This window comes from Pavona decussata, unplaced genomic scaffold, assembly GCF_977016875.1.
Source record: "Pavona decussata unplaced genomic scaffold, jaPavDecu1.1 SCAFFOLD_175, whole genome shotgun sequence".
In the NCBI taxonomy this organism is placed as follows: domain Eukaryota; kingdom Metazoa; phylum Cnidaria; class Anthozoa; order Scleractinia; family Agariciidae; genus Pavona; species Pavona decussata.
This window is the reverse complement of record NW_028145586.1, coordinates 89504-116058: the sequence shown is the minus strand read 5'-3', so window position 1 is coordinate 116058 and position 26555 is coordinate 89504. Positions and strand designations below refer to the sequence as shown.

At 38.0% G+C, this 26555-nt stretch overlaps 2 protein-coding genes across 2 annotated transcripts in view; one reads left to right on the top strand and one right to left on the bottom strand.

Moving 5' to 3' along the window:
- The window catches only part of LOC146463468 (uncharacterized), a 32918-nt gene extending 21639 nt beyond the window's left edge, over positions 1 to 11279 (bottom strand). Inside the window, exons 1-2 of the mRNA XM_085084216.1 lie at positions 8965 to 11279; positions 1571 to 4780 (exon numbers count right to left, since the gene is read on the bottom strand). Coding sequence (XP_084940342.1) covers positions 1571 to 4780; positions 8965 to 11137 — 5383 coding nt within the window. The 5' untranslated portion in view covers positions 11138 to 11279. The remainder of the gene's footprint in view (positions 1 to 1570; positions 4781 to 8964) is intronic.
- A 105-nt stretch (positions 11280 to 11384) lies between these two features.
- On the top strand, positions 11385 to 25632 carry LOC146463467 (trifunctional enzyme subunit beta, mitochondrial-like). The gene is made up of 20 exons (XM_085084222.1): positions 11385 to 11526; positions 11763 to 11810; positions 13534 to 13612; positions 14315 to 14359; positions 15217 to 15248; positions 15341 to 15408; positions 16234 to 16321; positions 16922 to 17043; positions 17298 to 17363; positions 18132 to 18187; positions 18275 to 18311; positions 18748 to 18795; positions 20123 to 20162; positions 21736 to 21860; positions 22432 to 22511; positions 22664 to 22711; positions 23201 to 23288; positions 23968 to 24042; positions 24843 to 25007; positions 25331 to 25632. Exons 1-20 carry the CDS (start codon positions 11448 to 11450, stop codon positions 25364 to 25366), a joined length of 1425 nt encoding a protein of 474 aa, XP_084940348.1. The 5' UTR covers positions 11385 to 11447; the 3' UTR covers positions 25367 to 25632.
- Positions 25633 to 26555: the final 923 nt, after the last annotated feature.

The following is a 26555-nucleotide window of genomic DNA, read 5'->3' as shown; positions in this document are numbered from 1 at the left end:
GAAGGAAATTTGGTTAGCTGAGGTAAAAAAAAAAAATCTTTCACTTTCGTGGTATTTGAACCCATGACTTCTGGATTAGAGCACCAGCACTCTATAATTAATAACCTTCCCCTTCCTTTAAGAAACTGCATGGATCTAATTTTATTTTTTAAGGAGACGAAGAAATTGCTACAAGATAAAGCCAGGTCCAGACTGTGATTGATTTTCATTTAGCGTTTGGAACACATATTCTGTTATTCATTTTAACACCGTTTTTCTTAAGTTTGTCTTAGTTGTAATTAATTTTAGTTAGATATTAACGGATGAAGAGCCACTCTGTGGAAATGCTGTTAATAAAGTCTTTATTATTATTATTATTATTATTATTATTATTATTATTATTATTATTATTATTATTATTATTATTATTATTATTATTATTATTATAATATTCCATTTCTATAACATAACATGGGTGCTACACCACTCACATACTTTGTAGTACTAGATTACTTAAACTTGTCTTAATAAATCATTGGGGAGTGCAAAAAAGAAGAAGTCTGGTAACATTATATGCTTCATTGGATGAAAATTCTTGTGTGGTTAACCTTTGATATCAAAATAAATTTGTGAGATCTCCACATGTAATTTGCCTCTCTCAATAGGTGACTGATTTCCACAGTATTTTTAAATGGGATGGCATCATACAAGGTCATAAACTTGATAAACGATTCTTTCTTAAAAACATAAAAATTTTGACATCAAACTGAACAAACGATTACTAATACAGTAAAAGTTAAGTTTACTTTTGAATTCCAAAATTATACTGCCTGTATAAAAAATAAACAGTTTTAAATCGGTCAAAATCAATAATTATTTGCCTTTGTTTACAATGTTGACCAGGTTAGGTCCAACTGGGTAGGACAATATTTGGCTCTTGGTCATTATGTTTAGTCTGCAACATAAATAGGACATTTTCACTATGGCATCATTTGACTACAACTACCAGAATACTTAAGTTTTTTTTTTGTTTTCTCATGCTAATTAGAGCTATTATTCTTTGCTTTCCTCTACGGTTACAAAATTTGAATTTGAAAAGGAAAACAAAACAAATTCTGGTAGTTGTAGTCAAATGGCGCTATCATGAAAATGGTCTATTTTACAAGACTAGTACAATTGTAGAATTAGACTAGTACAGCATACAAATTTATTGCAGTCTGCCAAAAGGGCCTCACAACTACAGGTCATAAACTTCAAGCTAAATATATTCCTGTCTTGCTTTCCTAACAAGCCAAAAAGTAACAGTCTTCACACTGATGTTGGATTCCAGTTCCCAGGCCTGTCCACACATATAGGACAATCCCGGTGGGCTACAAGGTATCCATTTAATATGCCTCCCCTTAAATAACCACCTATAGTATGATTCATAGATGGCGGTAAGACAAGAGGCATGCTTAAGCCTTTAATCCACAGTGACAATCTGTTGTTTCTATACATCTCTCACAAACCTTCCCTGAGGATCATTCATAAAAACTGGTATTTAATAAATCTGACCTATATGAGACACAAAGCCTAATATGTAACAACACACCTTTCTCAGTTTCACAGGCCATCATATCACCAAACAATCTTGAACCATCTATAGACAGCAACTCAACTTCGTACATTCCAGGATGTTCGTTGGAAACCACATGAAGACAAAACTCTTTTTCAAGGACAAGATCCTTGAAGTTCTCAGGTCCTTGGCTGCTAGAGTAACCTTTAAGATTGCACTGAACTGCTTGTGCAGGCAATGTTGAAAATTCTGACTTCAAAGATCTTATTCCGCTAAGTGGGAGGGTTGCAACATCACCATAATCAATGTAAAAGACACTGACACTTTCTCCTTCAACTTGAGTGATTTGTGCACGATACCAGCCACCATCCTCATACTGACCCACACAGTAAGATCCAGTACTGACTGACGGCATAGTTTGTTCATCAGTGCTGTAATATTCCTCAAGTTTTGCCATAAGATCATCCAGATCATTTGAGGTTTGAGCAGGTTGACAAAAGAACTTTTGTCCACTTTCTACAAAGGGGACAAAAACATGGGCTTTGTCCCCGGGTTTCCACTGAATGCTAGCTACACTACAGGATGGTGTACTGGTAGTTTCTGCTCCTTTGGACAATGTTTTGGTGAGTGATGTTCCATCTGTTGTCAACAAATCAACTTCATAGGCATCCTGGTGATTCACACTAATCACTTGTGCCTTAAATTCCTGTTCAATGACAAGATCCTTAAACGTTTCAGGTCCATTACTGTTAGAAAAACCTTTCAAGCAACATTTCACAGCTTGTGCAGGCAATGTTGAGAACTCTGGAGCCAGTGTTCTTACATGGCTTAATGGAAGTACTGCTGTGTCACCAAAGTCAATGTAAAAAACGTCAATACTTTCTTCCCTTACTTGCATAACTTGAGCACGATACCAACCACCATCTTCATACTTGGCAACACAGAACATTCCAGAACTAATTGAGCTCACAACCTCCTGATCTGCACTGTAATGTTCCTCAAGTTTTGCCATAAGATCATCAAGATCACCAGAGTTTTGAGTAGACTGACAAAAGAACTTTTGCATACTTTCTACAAAGGGAACAAAAACATCCACTGTGTTGCCAGCTTTCCACTGAATGTTGGGTACTCTGCATGATGGTGCACTTGCTATTTCTGTTTCTTTGGACAATGTTCTACTGATTGAAGCTGATCCATCTTTTGACAGCAATTCAACTTCATAAGTATTCTGCTCTTTCACACTTATCACCTGCGCCTCAAACTCTTGTTCAATGACAAGATCCTTGAAGTCTACAGGACCCCTACTAGCCGAATAACCTCTTAAACAGCATTTTACAGCTTGAGCAGGTAATGTTGAGAACTCTGGCCTCAGTGTTCTTACACTACTAAATGGAAGCACTGCATTGTCACCGTAATCAATGTAAAATACTCCAACACTATCTCCTTGAACTTGCGTTACTTGGGCACGGTACCAACCACCATCTTCATACTTTGCAACACAGAAAGTTCCAGCACTAACTGAGGTCACAACTTCCTGATCCGCACTGTAATGTTCCTCTAGCCTCACCATAAGATCATCAAGATCGCTTGTATTTTGAGAGGCCTGACAAAAGAACTTTTGTGCACTTTCTACAAAAGGAATGAAGACATCCACCCTGTCACCCGGTTTCCACTGGATACTGAGTACACTTGAGGCCATATTTTGCATTGCTGGTGATGTCCGTAGATCCTTGGACATCAACTGACTAATTGCAGCAGAACCATCTTTTGCTACCAAGTCAACTTCATAAATACCATTGTCCCTTGCACCTGTAACCTGTGCTTTAAACTCCTGTTCAAGAACAAGATCTTTGAAGTTTTCAGGTCCTTTATTACTGGAAAATCCTCTCAGGCAACACTGCACGGCTTGAGCTGGTAAAGAAGAAAAGTCAGGCTTCAAGCTTCTGATGCTGCTAAGTGGGACAGTTGCAGTATCACCATAATCAATGTACGTAACTTTCACCTCTCTTCCTTGAACCTGATCAACCTTTGCTCTGTACCATCCTCCTTCGTTATACCAAGCAACACAACAAGAACCAACTGCGATTGTAGAGAGATTTTCTGCACCAACACTGTAATGTTCTTCCAGTTGGTTCATAAGGTCATCAAGTTGACTTGAATTATCAGTTGCTTGGCAAAAGAATTTTTGTGCACTTTCTGCAAATGGTACAAAAACATCAATGACATCTCCAATTTTCCACTGTAAAGTGGGAACACTGCAAGTTGAAGGTGTAGCACTTTGCTGATTTGCTTCCTTACTTAGAATGTTTGAGATAGACTGGTTGGTTTCCTTGGATACTAGATCCACCACAGAAACTCCATTTCTGACAATTTCCACTCTGGCCATAAACTCTTTCTCTGATACCAGTTCTTGGAATTGAGCATCAGAGACACCACTGCAGTTTCCAGATAATGAACAATCAATAGCCTGGCTAGGAAGGCTGTGAAACTTGGAATTCAAAACCTTCAGTCTTGATAATGACAGTGTTTCAGAATTGCCATAGTCAATATAAAGGACTGACACGTTGCTACCCTGGACTTCCAGCACTTTTGCACGATACCAACCATCATCCAACGTAAACTTGGCAGCACAAAACTCACCAACAGAAGGTTTTGACATTTGTTCCTGCTGCCCACTCAGCTCTTCATAATACTCAAACATTTGATTCATGAGCTCATCCAAGCCATCAGCCATCTTCATAAGTTGACACGAAAACTTTGCAACACTGGTTGCTGAAGAAACAAACACACGTTCAGTAGTACCAGGTTGAATTTGTACACCTTCGATGTGAGCTGGCTCTCGCTTTGTGGAAGGTCCCATAATAGTCTGTAAATCCTTCGCAATGTCTAAGTTCTTTCCTTCACTGGTGTCAAGCAACACCACCTCATATAAACCATTGCTTTCATCATATTTGTCAGCCATCATGACAAGCTCTTTGTCCAGAGTTAGTTCTTCAAACCTGTTCATAACATCATCAGAAACCACCTTTTGGTTCAAGGGGTCAATCTTTGCCAAGGCACATTTCACTGCTTGTGGTGGAAGTGATAAGAAATCAACTTGCAGCTTCTTTACACGGGAAAGTGGAAGCAACTCATAGTTTCCATAGTCAACAAAATGAACTTCAACAAGCCCTCCTTTCTTGATGCCTGTGATCTTTCCTCTGTACCACTTGTTATCCTCTGTAAACTGGCCACAGCACAGCATTCCTATAAAGAAGAGCACAGAAGGTTTGATTTAGAATCTGTCAATCCAACTTACATGTAGACCTCTGATGTCGAGTTGAATTTGTTTGAATACTACAGTGCAGCTCAGGATAAGCTAACCAAAATATACGCATAAAATGCATATAACATGCGTATTCGTATACACACATATCTGAGCTGATTTTCAAAAAGGTGGCTACAGAAATTGAGCACATTTTGAGACTTTCTAAGCTGAAGGAATATGCTAGTCATTCACAATACTCCAGTTACGGTTCATCACAAGAAAGTAAGGTCAGGAAATACTATGAAAGAGAAAAGAGGGGCTTTTCTTTGGAATTAGACGTGATATTGACACCTGAGTGAAATGAGACATGACCTGTGATCCGACTAAGCAAGTGTGACACTTGGTAATTATTAACGGCGCCAACGCATCTTAAATCTCAACCAAAACCCGGTCTTTAAGCGCTCAAGACTAGCCTTCCAAAAAAGAATCGGCTTAATCGGGGTAAGACAGCGTTTTAAATTGATTTTCTGTGTTAAGTTATAAATTCAAGACGTAATGAGAATCACGCCGAACGAACATCTGGAAATTATTTATGACATTGAGTCCGGAAATCCGACCAAAATCGCACTTCTCGACTAATCGATGACTAGCCTAACAACGCTACAGTTATAACGGCAAAAAATAATAGAATAGCTTTTCAAACTCATGCTTCTTGAAGAGAAAATCCTTGCCCATTCTTGCTAGTGTTTTCCATATCAGCTTAAGTCCCGGATGTTGTAATCAACATTTGAAAAGGGAAGGGTTAGCGCCCTTTTCCACCACAAAAATATACTAAGTCTTTGGCTGGGTAAAAAATTCGCGAAAATTTCACGTTGCCCGAAAAGAACTCATCCCTAAGACCTACTTTTTAAAGCCAAAGACTGTCACCTCCTCAAGCAAAGCCCACAATACACAAGCCTTTAATAGTCCAAGCCCGAGTAACTGAAAATTACCCGTTTAGCTAAATGAGAACTACTGGTAGCAAGGATATTAGATGAGGCAGGAACTGCACTCGTAAGACTTTTCCCTCACTAGACTTAATGATGTCCTCAGGAAAACTTTGCTTCAGGAAGCCAAACGAAACACTAGGTCTAATGACTTAGTTCTGAGGTCAGAGCGTGCGCCGAATTCAAAGCCAAATCGTTGAGCGGTTAAAAGACGTTTGAGAGAGAGTGGGGCTAGGTTAACAAACCAGGGAGGGGGGGGGGGGGGAGAGAGAAATATTTTGATTTTATAAATATTTGCTAATGACCATTGTAATCTATTTACTTACTGATGTGAAATTCAATAGGAAACGCTAAAAAAAAAAAAAATAAATAAATATCTTAAGAAAAGTTAACAAAAACGTCAATTTCTGTAGCCACCTTCTGGAAAATCAGCTCAGATATAAGTATTGACATACAGTACTGCTCAAAAGTAAGTTACCACCCCCTTGCAAGACAAGAGTCCCGTCCCGAGAGACCCGTATTGAGAGACGGCACACTCGTCTTGTGAGAGACTGAAAAACTTTAAAGGCCCACATTCACCCAAGATGTATTGCACGCCGAGGAACAGTTTTCATATATGAACCCCCCCCCCCCCCATTTCATTTGAGCAGGAATCAAGTGAGAAAGCAATAAGCGATCACGAGCATTCTTTCCCTCCAGCACGAGTCATACAAGAAACCCGCATGAACCGCTTGAGTTTGTACAGCCAATAAGATCACGTGTTTGGACAATACAGCATTTCAAAACAAAAACAAACAACCGCAATGACTCTTGGGTGAAGGTGGGCCTTTAAGTACTTGGGTTTGACTTTTTCGCGAGAGTTTCAAGTTGAGTGTCAGTGTTGTTGATACAACACAACACTCTTGTCACACAGAAAACTGAATTTATGGAGTTTGATCGCAAGCTTATTGATCAATCGTGAACTCGCATGTGATTTACATGCTTGCATGCAGGAGGAGACGTGAATGTCCATCTTAAAAAAACCTAATAGTCACTTACTTTTGAATAATGGGTTGTGGCTTTAACATTTATCAAGAATCAATGCAAGTATAAGTGTCAATCAAGCGACGAACTTGCGGGTAATTGCTAATTGCGATAAATTGACAATCAATGATAAAAACGTGACGACTGCCTAATCTTGGGTAAACAAACACGTCTCCTTGAGAGTGGATTAAATTACTGCCATGTGACTTAAGGATCAAATTGCTCCAAAATTTTTACCTTCAGGTTTGTTTTTTTTTTGTAATCTTTAATTTGCAGCTAGTGTATTTTACTCGATAATTAGAAATTCTAACTATTCTAGACCAAAGGAGTGCTGTTTCTTTGACCCAGTAAGTTGTGTATTTCTACCGCACACAGGGTTAATTATTACCGATCTGCTAATTTGTAAAATATCTGGAATACACCTGGACTGCAATGTGTTAATGATAAGGCACATGTTTAGAGGGAACCACTTGTTATTTTTATTGTCATTTCTAAAGCACTTGATTTCTTGAGCTGCTCTTGTCCTGACTATTTCCAGTAACCTTTTCACAACTCAGTTTACGCTTGTGGCAGCATATTTTCCGAACAGAACCAAAGATATCATTTTTTCTGCACTTGCCGTGATGCTAAGAAGACAATTACCATTTCACAATGGCCTCATGCCGGCGCTTGCAACAAAAAATCTTTTCCTTGCAGAAAAATCAAATAAATGTGATTGGCATATCACAGAATCTTTGAAGGGAAATCTTGTCTATGAAGAGACAACATTTTACCATTTGAATCAGTGGATTGGGCAGAACAGAACCGGAGATATCATCTTTTCAGTAAGCTTACATGCCGTGACACTCCAGAAGACAATAAACATTTCACCATTCACTCACATGTGTGTGCTAAAAGACAAAACTTTTTCCTTGCAGAAAAATCGGCGCATCACAGAAATATGTTTTAGAAAAAGAAAAATTAATGGACTGGTTGTCAATCATCCTTTGCAAAGTGAGCCAAGTTTCAAAATACCACAGCTTTCAAGGACTGCTGGTCTTGATATTCGAGCTTGTTCAGTAGCAGCAAAGCGAGCGGGAAGTTTGTTGTTCACTCTCTTCCAGCGAGTAATATCAATTCATTAACTTGAAGAATCGGTTTGACAGAAAAGAGCAAGCAGAATTGAATTTGTGAAGCGAGCAAGGTTCGAAATACGGCACCATGTTTTCACATCATTCGAGTTTGTCAAAGCGAGGTTCTAAATACGTTCGATTGTAGCCGTCATTTGTGACCTCTCACGAGAAAACCATGCTAACGGATATCCGTTCGAACAGCAAAACGTAGGACTACTGAACGGATGGCCAAGCCGTTTGAAACGGCTACCGTGAGTGGCTGAACGGCTGAGGAACAAATTTGAACAAATGAAGTTGAACGGCTGAATGGCAGAAGAAAATTTTCGAACGGCTCGCGGTGAACGGCTGAAGAAAAAATAGGCACTCGAAGGAGTGCATGTGGTTTCAGGTACCATAATGAAAAGTTATTGCCTGTGTTTGAGTGACCCTGAAAAAAGTCACTGTAAGAAAATGCATAAGTACTATATGTGACTGTTACATTTACTGTAGCTTTATCGACTCCCTTTTGGTGCATTTATGAAAAAGTTGCAAAGCTGGGGTGTTACTTCGGTAGGTGTATGTTTTTTATGTTAGTGGGGTTGCAAATTTGTAGGGAGGTTATTTTCCAAGTGATAAAGGAGGATTTTTAGACTGCCATTATAGGTATCTCTCTAGCGATCACACAAATTTTGTGTATCACTATAAATGCATTATTGACCAGGCCTGAGCAAAGCTCAAGTCCTCCAGGAAGGTTTTAAACTATGATCTGTAGCAAAGTCAGCGACCAAAGGAATTCTAAACACCTGCACAGCTTTTACATATTCTTAGGAACCAGTTCTTGTAATTCAACCGGTACTCGAAATTAAAGCGAAACTTAAACAAAATCATCATCCAGTTAGCTGTGCTAACTGAGGTAGGTGTTCTAGAAGTAATTTCTTTATGTTCACACGTAATTTGCATGTAAATTACACACAATATGGCGGATTTACACGCATTATACATGCATACAATGCTGTTATTCCTGCGGCCAGTACTGTACAACATGCCAGGGCTGAAGGAAGTTTAAAGGACAAACTGACTTACCATATGCAGGATTGGAAATAGCAGATGTTTGTCCTGGAACAGCATACACTTCTGAGATGTCCTGCATTAGGGAGTCAAGCTGTGTGGCAGACTTTTGCAGCTGACACCAAAAGTTACAAGGATGTTCAGTGAAACTCACAATCACATCTTCAAACTGGCCAACTTCCAGGTCAGGTTCTGGAAAAGTTTGTGACTTGAGATTGTTAAAATTGGCGGAGGTTGGTAGAGCGCCATCAGCCAACTCAGCATTTCCACCAATTAGAAGCTGTTCACTGATGTTCTGTTCCTCTCGTCTATTTCTCACTACAAGCTCAACTCTGCAAACTCCATTACTGTCCTGTGTCACAACAGTCATCTTCCCTTCCATTTCTAAAGCTAAGTCCTTGAATTTCCCAGTGTCCTGTGGCCTCCACTGAGGCTCTTTTCCTGTAAGCTTTGGCTTGATCCTATTCAGCATACATTCGATGCCTTGTTGTGGTAACTCAGAGAACTTAGGAATCAGTTTCTTAATCTTGCTAGCTGGTACTGTTTCAGAGTTGCCGTAGTCAATATACAGCACAGTGACTCCATCTGGCATGGTGCTTAACACGATGGCACGGTACCAGCATCCATCCTCTGAGAACTGTGCACAGCATGGATCACCTGGAGAAGGTGACGATAACAGTTCTTCATTTGCACCAAGTTTAGAGTAATAGCGTCCAACCTCCATCATCAAATTCTCTAACACAGGCCCATTTCTGAACAACTGGCAGTAGAACTTTCCAGGGTTGATGATGTTTGTGACCAAAACTTTCTCTTCTTTACCAGCTTGGACATTTTCCTTTACAAACACAGGCTGCGGAACTGCCTTGGGAGGTGGTTCAACTGATCTGGAAACTATAGCAGGGATGGTGGTTGCTGTGGGCTTTGGAATTTCAGCTGACTTGACACCATAGTTTGCTGCAATAAGAATCTGGTTAAGCTCCATGTCAAGATCAGAAGTTGTATCCATGAGCTTTACCCTGTGTCGTCTGTCACTCTCTATGCTTGTTACAAGCCCAACAACATGTTTAAACTTGATCAGTTTCTCAAACAATGCTTTTGCTTCATCAACCCAGAGTCCATCCTTACTTGCAGGTTCAACACCAGAAATAGCAAAGTATATTGCCTGGCAAGGATGTTTGAGGAACTCCTCTTTCAAGTCTTTTACGTCTGACAGCTCAGTGTTTTGGGTGTTGCCATAATCCACAAACCTGACTTCTATCTGCCCAGTTGCAATGGAACTAACGTTGGTTATTATTCCTCTGTACCACGCATCGTCCTCATAAAACTTGGCACAACATGGATACCCTACTGTGCATGACTGAAGGGGAAGCACTGCTGGATCAAGGTTAGTGTACAACTCTGCAAGATTTTCCATTAATGTTTCAAGGATCTCTGCGTTTGACAAAAGCTGACACCAGAAGTGTGAAGGATCTTCAACCCATGTAACACTGAGGTCATGGAAGGAATCTGGGGGAAGACTGATAAGCTCGTATTTCACCTCTCTTCTGAGGTTGGACTGTCGAGGTATTGTAGCAGCATGTCCATTGGTCAGAGAATCTGTCACGGTGCTAAGCCCCCCGCTTTGCATCTCATTAAAAACGGACCGAGTTTCCCTGTCGTCGAAGAAAAGCTGAGTTACGAGAACAAAGTTTTTCTTCATCCGCACAGCTTTGCAATACAGCTCTTGTTCTAAGATGGTGTCATTCAGCAAGGCCAACGATTCATCGAAGTGATCACCCCGAAAACAATCGAAACCCTCCAGTTCACATTCAAACGATTGCGGAGGAAGCTCGCGAAACCTTTCCTCTGCATTTCTCACACATGCAAGAGGAACAGTTTCGGTATTGCCGTAATCCACGAAGAAGACTTCGCACTGCTGTGCCGCTGTATTCACACCTAACACTCGAGCGCGATACCACCGACTGTCTTCTTGATACTGTACAACGTAGATACATCCAACCATGATTTCCGAAGCTTTAGGTGGCTTGGCTCTCCCTGAGAGCACATTCTGTTCAATTTCGGCCATTAGTGAGTCCAGTTTTCCCGCCTCGCTGTTGATTTGAACGAAGACGTTCCCGGTAGCATCGTCCACGTGAGTGACAAGGACGCTCACCAATTTCCCGAACGGGAACTGTACTTGCATCGCCATAACTTCAGAGTGTGAAGAAATACCTTAGCTATTCTCTTCTGGTTGCAAGAAGATCATCGCTTGCCCCTGTGGGCTCACAAAATTAGGTTTTGTGAGCTCAGTCCTGGTCTTGGCGTCCTTGTGTGGATCTCGCGGGTTCGCAGCCTCGCACATGGCTTCACACAGACCATAATTTCTCAATTTCCGGAAGTTACCGGAGAAACCCGGTAATCTTCGTGAGCTGTCACCTTGATTGACCCTTATATCGTAAACGATCGTAAACAATCGAATATTGAAGGCCTGGTTACATCCACTTCCCTGAAGAACCAATATGGCGGCAAGCTTGTACTGTAGTGGCAAAGTTCTACGAACCTTAGCCAGAAGCTGTCAGCCCAAAAACGTAAACAGTGGTAAGAATTCTCATTTTAAGTACAATACATATTAAAAATTTATTGATTCTTAGCGGCATCACTTTCAGAACCTCAATTTTTATACGACCAAATTTTCATATTACGTTGCATTTTGGATCAAAGTCCACAGGCAAAGTTGTATGAAATTCACGCAACTTTTTTGTTGGACTATTTTGTACAAATAAATATGAAAATCTTTTCGAATGTGAGTTTCTATTTTACTTTTAAATATACAGTGTTCCTGAGATCTGCAAGTACCACACAAAAGCGAAAAGCGACAAAAGGTAGAGTATATATATATTAAATAAACCACAACTTGATTATTCTCAAGCTATTTGAAGTAGTGATATTTCAACTAAATTAAATTGGACGATCGCAAAACTTTGCATTTTAAGAGTGTCCGCCTTTCTTCAGAACGCCATTAAAATCAAACTTTAAAATGCCTTCATGCTACTAACTTTGATCACTAATGTGTCAGTGAACTCCAGTTATGCCCATCCCCCAGTCCCACCCCTAAGCATGAGTATTATTTTTGAAAGAAAAATACTAATGCAAACAAGAGAGCCATTTAAACTGCCCCACATACATACAATGTATCTTCCATCAGGGTTGGAAATTAGCGCTCGCCCACTTGCCAGTGCGAGTGTCAAGCCCGTCGGGCGAGAAGAAATTGCAGGTTACTCACCCAGTTTGGCAAGTAGAATTTTCATCTTCAGGAAAACAAAACTGTAACTGACAGTTTTTGACAAAATCTAATCTAAACGTAAGTACTTTTTTCACATTCTGAAAGCTTTAGAAACCTGGCACATACACGCAAACTTTCTGCTCCGTAAATAAAGAAATGGCTTCTGTTCAAGTAATAATTACATGAAGTACTTACTAGTAGTGATGATACTGCTGGTCATAAACAAACCACGCCACTGAGAACAAAATCTGATAGCGATAGAAATGGACTGAATTATGAATTGGCGACTGTTTAGTGCAGGGCGACTCTCCTGGTCTAGTGTTTTGCCTTGCATGTTTTTGATTTGAAAATGTGGAGATATTTTCCCAGAGTATCTAAAACTCACAACAAAAAGGTTGTGAAAGAAACTCCTCGAAAGGTAGATGCTGGAGATTACGCGAAGATGAGATCGAGAGGAAGAGGAGGACAAGGAGGAAGTTGTCTTCACTCAGTGCCAGAATGATGACGGTATTGGAGATGACGATAAGGGCGGTGTCAGACTGTGAATGAAGAGTTGAGATGCGGAAGAAATGATTCTGGAAAAACTAAATTACCTGTAACCTAATAGTAAGCTAAAAAAGTGCTCGCAATAAACTAAAACACCAAGAAAAAACTATTAACAACAGCAAAGTTGTTTCCTGTACTTATTTTATTTTTAATTTTTTTTTTTGGGGGGGGAGGGAGTATTTGGTGAGTGAAAACGTATCCGGGTGAGTACAATCTGAATGTCACTCATCCAGAGGGCGAGTTCTGAGAAATTTAAGTTTCCAACCCTGTACCAATACACTTAATTTTTCCTTTGTTGTATTATAAAATAATAATAAAATAAAATAAATAAATAAGTGCCATACCTTAAATGACATAAACTAAATGGTAATTTCAGTGAACATCCACAGAGTGGCTCTTATTTCCAGACCTTCAACTTTATCTTTATTGCTTCCATCACCTAATACGTTGTTTATGTCTAATTCTTGTAATTATATTAATGTAAGTGATGAGGGAGCCTGTAGAAAAGTAAAAAAATGATTGAATTTATAGATCCCTATGGAAATTAGAAATGTGCTCAACTGCAACTTACAGAGCTATATTGTCATTACTAACCACAGTTTCCTGGTTATATTCAATTATGATCAAATCACGAGCCTGCAGGTCTGAAACACTGACTTTACACATCCACTAAGACTTACACTTGCTCCACAGATTTTGGATCGGTGGAAGTAGTAATGGCATAAGCCTGCCAAGTTCCCAACTTATTTCAAGCATGGTTTGTTTCCTATTTGTAGATGCGGCTCCAAAAGCAACAGGAAGGAACATTGTTTTGGTGGAAGGAGTGCGGACTCCATTTCTTATGGCTGGCACCAGGCAAGCACACATTGTCATACCTAAGTTATCTTATCATTTTAATGTCTTTGATATCTTAATAACTTTACATGTACCGGTACTTGTTTTTCTCTTTTTCTTTTTTTGTGTGTACTCTTCCAGCTAGATTAGGTCTTTTCTATCTATGGCTGTAAACTGTCTTGTATTTAAGCTTTGAAAATTATGTCAATAAATTTAATGTAGTTGTTGTTTTTGAACGTTGCTTTATTTATTTATTAGACATAAAAGGCTGAAACTGAACACTTAAGCTGACTCCATTTGTGCCAAACTTTTTTTTTATTAAACTGAACATATTTGCACCCTGACATCTTGATTTATTTTATTGTTGTTAAGCCTTTATCTACATTCTCACAAACCAGTATTTGTGTGTATATGATATATGTAACTATATATTTATTTACCTTGCATATTCATTGATAATGACAACATGGAGTTGTTGAAATGTTGGATATAATTGTTGCTAATTTTTATCTAAAAGTTATTATTATTATTATTATTATTATTATTATTATTATTATTATTATTATTATTATTTTATTATTTTTTTTTTTGCCGTGATCATGCATAGGTATATCACCTTGTAACACTTGGGTGTCTGTGATCCCAAGAATTTTCAGTGTTAAATAAATTTGCTTTGAAAAGCTAAGATTGATGAATCTTATAAACTTTTTTGTAAATTTTTAGTTACGCTAATCTCCTGCCACATGATGTCCAAAGAGGAGCATTAGAGTAAGTTGTCATCTATATGTAGAAGTAAAGTTTTATTAAATGAATAATAATAATAATAATAATAATAATAATAATAATAATAATAATAATAATAATAATAATAATAATTATCCTCTTCCCGAAAGTGGCTTTTCAGGGATAACGAAACAAATAGGAAGAAACAAATCCTGATTTCAAATACAACATAATATGGTTTAATAAGAATCCCAGCTGGCAGGACACAGCTGGCTATTTGCAAGTACGGCCAAAGAGTTGAATTTGGGGCTACTGAGAAACAATTCCAGCTAGAGGTCAGAGCAGGACTTGAACCTAGGAAATCCAGATTACAAGTCCAACACTCTAAACACGCAACTGTGCTGCCTCCACATTGAGATTCCCGCTTTTGAGCGCTTTTGAGCCTGTGGAGGTAAAACCTAGAGCTACCGACTGGTCTATTATTTTATACAAGGAGGTTCTAACTTTTGTGTCTGTGGATGAAATCCTAAATTGTCACCATTCAAATGAAAGCTACTGAGCAGTACTTTCTTGTGGTGCTGTTTGTTATGGTGTACAAGGTTTTCTAATTTTTTAGTCTGTGGATGAAATCCTAAAGTGTGATCATTCTAGTGAAAGCTACTGAGTAGTAATTTGTTGTGGTGCTGTTCATTATGCTGTGCATTGTGATTTCTAACTTTTGAGGGTAAATTCGTCCTAATTTAGGAACCTTGATTATTAAAATAATTAAATAGTGCATTTACTTTCCTATGATTTAATGTGTTTAATTCCCAATATTTCACAAAATGGTTTCCAAGGTTAGCTGCTCTTACTAATAATATTGAGAGTTCACTGAGGTAGTGTCTACAAATTTGTTGTTTCAGGGGACTTGTGTCAAGGAGTGGGATAAGTAAAGGTGAGTAAATTCTGTAGCTCTGCAGCTATTTCACCAGTGCAATGAAAGTTTTGAAGGCTTTTCCTCCTCATAGTTTATGTATGCTTTTGCAGATGCTGTAGATCACATTGTTATTGGTACTGTGATACAAGAAGTCAAAACCAGCAACATTGCAAGAGAGGTAGAGTTTAGTTTATTTTAGTCAATTTGTAAACACCAAATTTATTTGTATTTAGTTTAGTATAGACATACCCACCCGCTTAGACTAGCTTCAGCTATTTGCGGGTAGGTATATAACGAGCCTGTAACTGTCTGTTTTTAATAAAGTGTTGTTGTTGTTGTTGTTGTTTTGTTAAGTTCACTTTATCATCATCTCTTACATTAAAAGAAGTTGATGTTAACTTCTTGAATCTGAATCTCAAAATGGAAAGTTTGTGTCCAGTCCAAGTGACTATAAGGAGTCATGAAACCCTCCTAAGTATTGTTTTGTAACAATAAGTTACTGTTATTCCAACAGTGGACTTTTGTCAAGAAACAATAATTAGGATGCATCTTAACTTAGAAAGGATTTGTGAATATGGTCCCAGGTTTCTCTAGTGTGAAGCTCAACAAGGAGCATATCTCTTTCCCTCCCCTCTCCCCAGAATTTTGCTTAGCAATGTAGTACTCCACTCCATTTTAATCTGTTACCCCACCCTACTTGACCCACCACTTCTCTTGTAAGAACCTTGAGAAATAATAATAGTAGTTAGCTGACAAGTTGGACTGACGTTTAAGACTTACCCTTTGATTTCTTGTTTATTGATCAAACATACAAATAACAAGACATATTATTGTTATCATTATTATTATTATTATTATTATTATTATTATTAAAATTTTGAGGCTATATTATTATTATTATTATTATTATTATTATTATTATTATTATTATTATTATTATTATTATTATTATTATTATTATTATTATTATTGATTCATTATTTTGCTATACTTTTGTCACCAGGCTGCATTAAGTGCTGGTTTCTCAGACAAAATTCCCTGTCATACTGTCACTATGGCCTGCATCTCATCCAACCAGGCAATCACTTCAGGTAGGGCATGCAGAACAGAGCAACACTGACCATAATTATTATTATTTTGTTCACCTTGGCATTGTCCCATGACAAACCACATTATTAACCCTTTAACGATCTTTTTCTTTATAATATTATTCCCCTTCATGGAAATACACTGTTATGAACATACCTCACTAAATTCAAATTGTTCCAAATTAGCTCTAATTTGGTTAACAGACTCATTATCATATCATGTCACTTCTTGAGGTTGAAACACACATGATTTGTGTTCAATGCTGATTTTTTTTTTGTTTAATAGTGCATGAACCCTTGCTTCCAGGTGTAGAGTCTAGGAATTCATTTCATGTAAGCTAACACAACAAAACATACATCTACAGTTCATGAGTAAAAAGGAAACTATCACCAAGATAAAGTTTCTTTGATGTTTAATTGAATTTTCACAACTAATACCAAAATAAATCTATAACAAACAGTGAAGAGAACATGCATTTTGATACTGGGTTTAAATTCAAAACAAGTAGCCAGCAGTTTGTTACATTGATACCACTTTGAATGTTCCTGCTCGCCTCTTCATTTGTACTTTTTCTAAATGAAGGTTCCTCTTTTCTTCCTTAGCTATCGGTCTTGTTGCTAGTGGTAATTGTGATACAGTGATTGCAGGCGGAGTGGAATTCATGTCTGATGTTCCCATCAGGCTCAGTCGCCCTCTCAGAAAGACTTTGCTTTCATTAAACAAGGTACTAACAGTAATGCTGCATTCAAATTTGTATGTGAACTTGTGCAACCTCCCAATGAACATAGACTGCATAACAGGTGTAGTAAAAGTTAAATATTATTGAAGAGCATTACATTTTAGGAATGTACATATGAACTTATGTGCTTGCTCTCACACACATACCCCCAACATTGTGTCCTTTATTTTAATTAACTCTTGCAGCAAACTACCACCTCGCATTATCCAATGTTAAATTTTATTTCAATTTCTTTTCAGGCCAAAACTCTTGGTGCCAGACTTGGGCTTTTATCCAAGATCAGACCAAGCTTCCTCAGTCCAGAGGTAACTTCAATTTCTAGCAAATTTTTTTGTGTGTTCATGTTTAACCAGTTTATAATTTATATTTCTTGTTAAGCTCTTAAGAGCCTTTAGTTAGTATAAAGCTCTCTAGAAATAATAAATTAGTATAATAAATATTAATATTACTCATTAATTTTACAGGTTACAAGTTACTTGCACTTGACTTTTATTCTGCATGCTTCATACACTTGAAGAATCACAGAGCAATATTTGGAAAAAAATTAGAAACCAAAATTAATATAAGTCACAGTTGAGAAAATTATTATAACAATACTCTTGTATAGTGCTATTTTCTGAAAGGCGAATAGCGTTTTCAACTCACAAATTTATTAATTAAAGATAATTAAAATTTCATTAATTACAATTACATTTCAGAATAAAAGTAGCGATATTAAAACATGACGTTTCGGCGATGACATGACACCATTATCAAATGTAAATTATAATAAGATCGGTAACATTATATAAAGAAAGGAAGGTGTGAAATTACATTAGAATAAAACGAGATGGAGTAAAACAAAAGAATGTGCAAATTAAATGAACAGTTTTGCTTACAATTACGAAAAGAGTAAAGGTGTTGTTCATAAAACGCTCAGCTAAAAAGCCATGATTTAATTGCTTTTTTATGTAATAGCTTTGATATGGATTGCCTCACTTGAAGATTTCATTCAGTCTCAACAGCAAGAATGGCAGATTCCTCTATCATTTTAGACATCTAATTTTGTATCATTCCACTTTTGTTGTTCTCAGTTGCCAGCTGTCGCTGAGTTTTCTACTGGTGAAACTATGGGACACAGTGGTGACAGGTAAAGGATCATGCTTTCACTTCAAAAAGCAGTTTGACTATTTAATGTTAGTAACAATATTAAAAAATGCCATCCTCTTTTCTTCAGATTGGCAGCAGCATTTGGTATCACTAGGCAGGAACAGGTGATTAATTTATTATTTATTCAGACATTTAATTTCTGTCAAGATTGTATTTTGCATCATTAAAGATTCATGTAATTGCCTCCAGGAGTCTTTGGACATTACTTTGTCAAATGGACTGTACTGCTCCAAGGATGCTTCCTTACAAAACCGTGTATGAGCATGAGTGGTACCATACAGCCCTGCTAGATGTGCATATAGCACTGCACATTTGCGATTTGAAACAATCAATGTTTATTTTAATTTATCGGCACCTAATTTCTCAAATTTTACTTGAAACAGAAACTCTGGTTGTTACAATCAATCATATTATCTGAGTCAACAACTAGCTTGAATTGTTTTTGTTGTTGTTGTATAATCAAAACTACTTAACGATTATGTCAGGAGAGTTCAAATGCCATTAAAACACTTAGTGTTATATTTTGTTCTTTTATTACAGGATGAATATGCTCTACGGTCTCACACACTGGCTCACACAGCAGCGAGCGTAAGAAAACTTGGGGTGCTTTCCGTTTGTTAGAACTGACCAATCAGACCAGTTGCTTCCCAAATAGAATACCGCAATCTGATTCTTTCAAGATGGTACACACCATTTTTAGAATATGCTCTTTTGAAGAATTTGTAGAGCCAGCTCTTCAAAATCAGCAAATTCAATTTGCAAACAGACTGGTCTCATGGGCCAGTTCTGAAAAATGGAAAGCGCCCTATTTTCAATTCATGCCTCTGATAATAGAATTTATTAATGTTTTAGGTTTTACTCAATACTGTTGAGTATTGTTAATGTGACTATTACTGGCCCTTAACAGGTGGTAGTCACATCAACAGGTAACCTGCACCGCAGACAGAATCAATCGCCGGTAAATACCGTCTGTGAATTAGCACCCAAATCCTTGTTCTAAACCCCCAATGGGGTGGCAGGATCCGAGTACACTTTGTGGTTAGCCTTTGCACAAGGCCACTGTTGGATTAGTCTGGTTATAGTCATTAATTTGATTGAAGGGGATTTTGAAACTGACTTCTGGTATTTTGTTTCCTTCATTGGGGGTCTAGAACAAGGGTTTGGATACTAATTTGCAGATTGTATTTACTGGCGGTTGATTCCGTCTGCGACGCGGGCTTATCAAGAGAGTGTTTCGTTCAATCAGAGGCTGTAGTACTAAGGTGGTTATTCATAGCCTGGATGGTTTCATGGCTCGACACATGAGCAGGAATCTAACTACTTTTTCAGCCTTGCCCGCTATGACACAAACCCACTTAATTTATTGTTTGTGAACCATTCAGAAGTGACTAGATGGGAAAATTTTATTTTGAAAATTTCACTGTTGATGATTTTTCAGGTGATTGCATTATTTTACATGCAAATAACATGTAAAATCATCAACTGTGGAATAAATCCTTTGGGTCAATTCTAAATTCCATATTGACGGTGTCGGTGTAATCCACTGACATTTTCTGTGAATTTTGATCATCCGTCATTTTGCTTGCCGAATGGACTAGTATGGACTAGTATTACTGAAGTACAAGTGAATGGGATTTTTAAAGCCATAAAATTGATAAGAAAGGGAAAAACTGTTTTGATTCATGTATAACGTGCGCCAAAATGTGTTGATGTTCTATTTTGCTAGTGCTGTAATGATTGCAGAGACTATGGCAGAACTTATTGACTCTGAAAAGTTTTTGAACAATGCTGTTCAAACAACATAAGACTCAACCGAAGCAATTTTTTTCTTACACAGATTTCAGTTTTAGGTCACATACTAGTTTCTCTTACTGATTACTGTAATGAATTTTCACATTTGATTCACTTTGTTTAGGCTGGAAAGTTGGAGGATGTCATTGCATACAAAATACCTGGTATGTTGTGTGTGTGTATAACAAATAATCAGTTTCAGGATAGTGTTTCTGTATATTTTTATACTTGAAATGGATTAAGCTATTGCTAGTAGTACTGGAACAATAACAGGTCTGAATATCAGTGAGAGCCAGAACAAACTTTTAGTGTAATATTAGCCCCGGTATAAATTGAAGCTTCGAGGGTTTTTCTTCTATTTAATTTTTCACCCACAATTCAAATATATGTTTACCTACAGTGTATTCATATTCAGTTATTCATCCTCCTCAGGTTTATAGTTTACAAGCTCGCAATATGACCAGCTTCCAGCTGGTTTGATAGCTCAGTTGGTAGAGCACTGCACCGGCATCACAGAGGTCATGGGTTCAAATCCCGTTCAAGCCTAAATTTGTTTTCAGACTTTCTTTTTGCAATTGCTTAAGTTGTGTAAATAACTGCAAAGGTCTTACTTCTATTGATTTTAATCTTTCTCCTGCAGTTTAAATATTTGTTCAAATATTCATATTCAAGCTGAACTTTGGAAAGAAAAAACCTGAAAAAATTAAATCTAATTTTTGGGATTAAAAAACAAGTATCCCTATCCCCCATATAGCCATAAAGTTTTCCTCACGTGCACATAATAATTAGGGCAGTTATCCCACATCTCTAAAATACCACACTTGACTAAGCTTGCAATTATCTCTAAAATTATTATTCTTTTTGATAACTGGGTTGTATTCCAATCCCTGTTGTTGTATCTGTAGTGTTACTCTTGATGCCTAAATTTGTTTAAAGTGCCCCTGGGACGAAAATTTCATTTTCCATCTCTTTGCATTTTCGTGTAGAATATGACCTTCTTACTCATGTTACCAAATTTCAATCCTCTACGGCGATTGGAAGTATTTGTTCTTTTTAGCCTTTTATTCGAGATTTCACGGCCGCCATTACTTGGCCTTGTTCCGGAAGTTAACAAGGCCGCTCAACACGAAAAATTCATATGGATTCTACTTCATAAACTGTATTCTGCTGTTATTTAGTTCGCAACAGCAGAATACAGTTTATGAAGTAGAATCCATATGAAAATTAGCCATGTGGAATTTTTCGTGTTGAGCCAATGACGTCACTTCCTGTAATTTGAGCCAAGCGGCCTTGTTAACTTCCGGAACAAGGCCAAGTAATGGCGGCCGTGAAATCTCTAATAAAAGGCTAAAAAAACCAAATACTTCCAATCGCCGTAAAGGATTGAAATTTGGTAACATGAGTAAGAAGGTCATATTCTACACAAAAATGTAAAAAGATGGAAAATGAAATTTTCATCCCAGGGGCACTTTAATTGAAGTTTGTTTTTCTTTAGTCCTAAAACTCCTATCACATCGTCTGATCTACCAACTCAACTATCAAGCCAACTGGGAAATGGTCATTTTGTAAATTTATAAATACAGAAACCCAGAAATGGTGAAATAAGTGAATGTGAATATTTGAAATGATCATTTATAATGAACTTAAGGCATGAAAGTCCCTCAAAGTGAAATTTAGAAAAATAAAATCTTTCATAACACTTCTGCTGACATTCAACTATTCTTTGCCTTCTTTCAGGACGCACAGAAACAGTGACAGCTGACAATGGAGTCCGGGTCTCCACTCTACAGCAGATGGCTAAATTAAAGCCAGCTTTTGTTAAACCACATGGCACTGTTACTGCTGCAAATGCTTCTTTCTTGGTATGTCTTGTTTGGTCCACGCGATCCTTGAAAACGGAAATTGTGTTGGTTTGGGTCTTGGGAATGGAGGAAGGGAAAAGCAGTATTTCTTACTTACAAGATGTAATAACCATTGTTGCATTAGTCTTTGAGGTCCGTAAGTTTGTTTTCATAATATTGAACTCTCCTTGAGAGGGAGGGTATTTAATTTTCACATTCACTTTCTGATTTTAGCCTTTGGCCAGCCCTACTATCTGACAGCCTGGAACAGTCTCAAAGTGCTATTCTTGTATACCGTGAATTCCAGATGGCCTAGCTGTTCAGCTATAATTTTTAATGATGATGATGATGATGATGAAGATGATGACAAACTTTATTTCAGTGTCAAGTCTTCTATCTGGCCATGTAAAGCCTACTCAACACTAACTAATAATATATTGATATACCGGTATAAAAAAAAATATTTGCTAAAAGATAAAATTTACAATGCCAATGAAACGTAAGATGAAATTTAAAATGCCAATGAACGTAGTCTGATTTATCTTATAAAATAATTCTCTAACTAAAAGGTATTTCTTTCTTATCTTTTCAGACGGATGGAGGGTCAGCATGTTTGATAATGAGTGAAGACAAAGCTCTAGCAATGGGATTCAAGCCTAAAGCATACCTCAGGTAACAGTTAGTTAAAAACTCTGTGTTAGTGAAAATGGTAGTGATGTAATGTGTTATTCAAGGAAGTTTTTTCATTATACAGTATTCGCCCTTATATTAAGAAGTTTAAACAAACTCTGTTGACAAATTGCTTCTTTTTTTTCTGTTTGCAGGCAGTTTGTGTACACTTCACAGGATCCTAAAGACCAGCTCTTACTGGGGTATCTTTTAGTTGCTTTTAAAACTCAGTACTACGTGTAATTCATAAGCCAAGCAAATCACACACAGTGACGTTATCTTGAGTAAACTCCAACCAAGTGGGAGTCTAGCCCCCTGGGGGATTACTCCCCTATTTTAGCTGCCGTATATAGGTATGTGCTGCGCCAGAGGGTGTGGTTTTTGAGACTAGGGTAAAGCTTTTAACCATTTTTGTCTGAAATTACAAAAACGGGTATGGATTCTAGAAACCAGGTCTGAAAATGCGTAACCGGAAAATTTTATACTTTGGTCTGAAATAGGGTCAGCGTTTGGATACCCCCACCAAAATTTCCGAAGAGAATTCCCCCCTGACCGTGAATCCTTAATTACAAGATCGGACACCTCATTTTCTACCAAAAATACTCGCCTTAACGTTGTGTGTATTTAACGTCTACCCCATTTCTATGTTTAGTGGTTTTGTGACCAATTCTTATAATTATAATCATTTCCAGACCTGCCTATGCTACACCTAAAGTTCTGGAAAAAGCTGGACTCAAGCTGGAGGACATTGATGTATTTGAAATCCACGAAGCTTTTGCTGTGAGTGTGTTAGCTTTCTTAAGGTTTAACTCCTTCCGATTGTTTACTGTGACAAAGTTAAAAGAACTCTTGGTTTCAACAGCCAATAGGCCTCTGTTTGCACGCTCAATATCAATAGTACGATTGAACCCCGCTTTACGGGCACCTGCATATTACGGACAGTTGTGTTTGTGCCGACGAAAAGATATTTTCTCATAAATTAGGCCGCTCAATGCGGACACCGGTTAATATACTGTGGACAACGGACACTTTTCTGTGAACTCTCATACAAAGTTTGCCTCGCTTTTACAGACACTTGATTATCGCACTGTATAATTGTTTATTATTCAGTCCGTCTGGCTGAAGCACAAAATGAAAATGTCACAGACTATTTTAAATGATTACGTTTACTTGTCAGTTGCGAGAGAACATCAATTTTAGTGCGAGACCATTTGAATATTAAAGGTAATTAAGGTTTCTTCAGTTTGAACTTAAGTTTAATACATTAAACATTAAGTTGTATACTTGAGTCTTCAGTGTATCGATAGAACATGTGTCCGTGGCGTTTATTCTGAGAGCCCGCTCAACACGTACACCCGGATAATACGGACACTTTTACCTGTCCCATTTGCGTCCGTATTAACCGGGTTCCTTTGTACTTTTGCTGTAACTCTATATTTTTTCCTCTCTCTTCTTGAAGGGTCAAATTTTAGCCAACTTGAAGGCCATGGACTCAGACTGGTTTGCACAGAACTACATGGGAAGATCATCAAAGGTGAAAAATCCCGGAATTCTCTACGTCCTCACCTGCAGAGAGTACATTAAGTTTTCCCCAAATTTTGAATTCGTGTTGGGCAGAAAAACTACCCCTTTCTAAGAAGAGACGGTGATGTAACTAAGCGAGTTTCGAAAATTTTGTACGTGTTTGTATAGTTGTCTACCTCAACAGAAAAACCAAGTTTTCAAGTTCTGCTGGTGAGCAAGGAAAGAGCAATTAAGCCCAAATATCACTGACGTTGTACTGAGAAATCGCTGCATCAAGGATATCTGAAAACAAGGAATCAAGGATAAGTGTAATCGGCTTTCTTAGGATCCGGCTCCGATCTTCAAAAAAATTGGAAATTGTCATAGGCAAGATGGCAAGATAAAACGCTCAAATTTATATTTTTGATAATTTTAAGGTACTTTTCCAGTAATATCGATGGTCAGGGTCAAAATTCCAAAAACTATGAGCAGACGTGGTGTTAGTTCCTAGTTCAGTCGCTTTTTGCTATGAAGAAATATTGGCTGAGCACCTCCCGAAGCCAAGCTTTGTTGCGTCTCGGGGCGAGCATCCCCCGAAGCCAAGCTCTGTTGCGACTGGGGGTGAACTGGCTTGCGGGCTAGTTCGCACTAAATCTCACCAACATAAGGACTTGTGTGGAGGTTCTATCATAAAAAACTGAAACATTTTCAAATCATTTGAATGTTTAACGACTCAAGTTCACAATGGGTGACTTTGTTATGGGCCTGGTTACATGATGGGGCGACAGTAGCATAATCCTAGGGGTCGAGTAACTTGACCTCTTTTCACAGGTTGGTGTACCCCCAATGGAAAAGCTGAACACGTGGGGTGGCTCGCTGTCTATTGGTCACCCATTTGGCGCCACAGGGGTCCGACTCGTCACCACAGCTGCTAACAGACTGTTAAAAGAGGGAGGCAAATACGGACTGGTTGCCGCTTGTGCTGCGGGAGGACTGGTGAGTAGACTTCAGTTGACTTGGCTCATGTTCAGCTTTATCGACACTTTTGGCTTAACGATGGTAGGCTTACGAGTTACAAGTTTTGCTTCCAATGTCATCACATGCAAATTGCCGAGAACCCGCCAGAATTGTTTCGTGAAAGTCATTGTTCATTTTGTCAGCCAAGGCGGAGTTTAGTACAAGTTTAGTGCATGGCCATAGGGCCATGGAGAAAAAAGGCAACACGGCAGTGCGCACTTTCCCAATGTTCCGTCAAATTCTCAAAACTAACATGATAGTAGAATTGATCAGCTCGGTATTTCTTCTTTCTTTTCTTCCAGGGTCACGGCATGATAGTGGAGCGGTATCCGTCCTAAACTGAAGCTTTCTAACAAGAAGTAAAAACTTAATATTCCTATTTGAGGCTGGATATCTTCCAGCTGTTCTCTAGCTTAAGATTCCCAAGCAAAATGCTCGTTAAACTGCACGGAACACAAGTTTATCCCCGCGCATCTTTCGAGGGAATTGTTCGAGACCATAGAAGTAGCTAATTAAAGTATTTGTGGAAGTCGGTCTCGTTCGCATCCGTCGTCTGTTTTTCATTCATTTTGTTTTAAACTAACGAATAAATCTGGATTTAGTAGTTGGTATTTGTGGTGCTTGAAGTTGTCGATAAATCCATTAGAACTTTGACAGCGTCTAAAAAATTTTTCCCCTTCATGTGGCTGATGCAGCGTTGTAACCAACCAGAAAAAAAAAAAACATGCTGAACGTTTATTTGACCAATCTGAAACCCCTTCGTGATTTGGCATACGGGCTTACGCGTTTTCCCGCGCTTAGCACCGCCGGCGTACAAGTTTTCTCTTGTTTGATATCAGTTGCACGTTTTCCCGCGTATTGCGCAGGTGACATGTTTTAATTTCTACGATTAGCGCTAGTTGCATACCCTTGCGGTTTATATCGCAGGCGTCTTACAAGATATCCTTGCCTTGCCTATATCAGTAAATTCCACGTTGTCTTTATCCATATTTCAAAGCGAGGGCAAGAGCAAAACCTTTCACAAGCAGTGCAGTTCCTTTTACGACAGGTTTTTTCAGTTTGCACCAGGCTTTGCTTTGAAAGTAAGGCTATAGGTATCTCGGCAATTGCCGTCAGATATGAGCAGGTTTAAAAAACTCAAAACAGAATTCTGACCAAAAACCAAATACTAACAAGCAGAAAAACACTGAGTTAAGAAAATTTAGCAAAAGGTATTTTTGCGCAGTTTTTGACTATGCAGTAAAGCAAATCTTAGCAAGGGAATCATGCATTTTTCAGAGATAATTAAGCAACAATAATTGTAAAAATTCTAAATACAGAACCAAGTATGGAATTTTTTCCAGTTGAAGCTTAATTATTTCTGAAAAATACGTTGTCCCCAATTTTCTTTTTTGATTTCAATAGCCTGTGTTACAGTGCAACGAACTTAACCGGGACCACCCAACATTGATCAGCCAATCACAGGTCACGTTTACAACAAAGGAGTCTGGCTTTGGTAGTTTGTAAACCAATAAAAAACGAGAACAT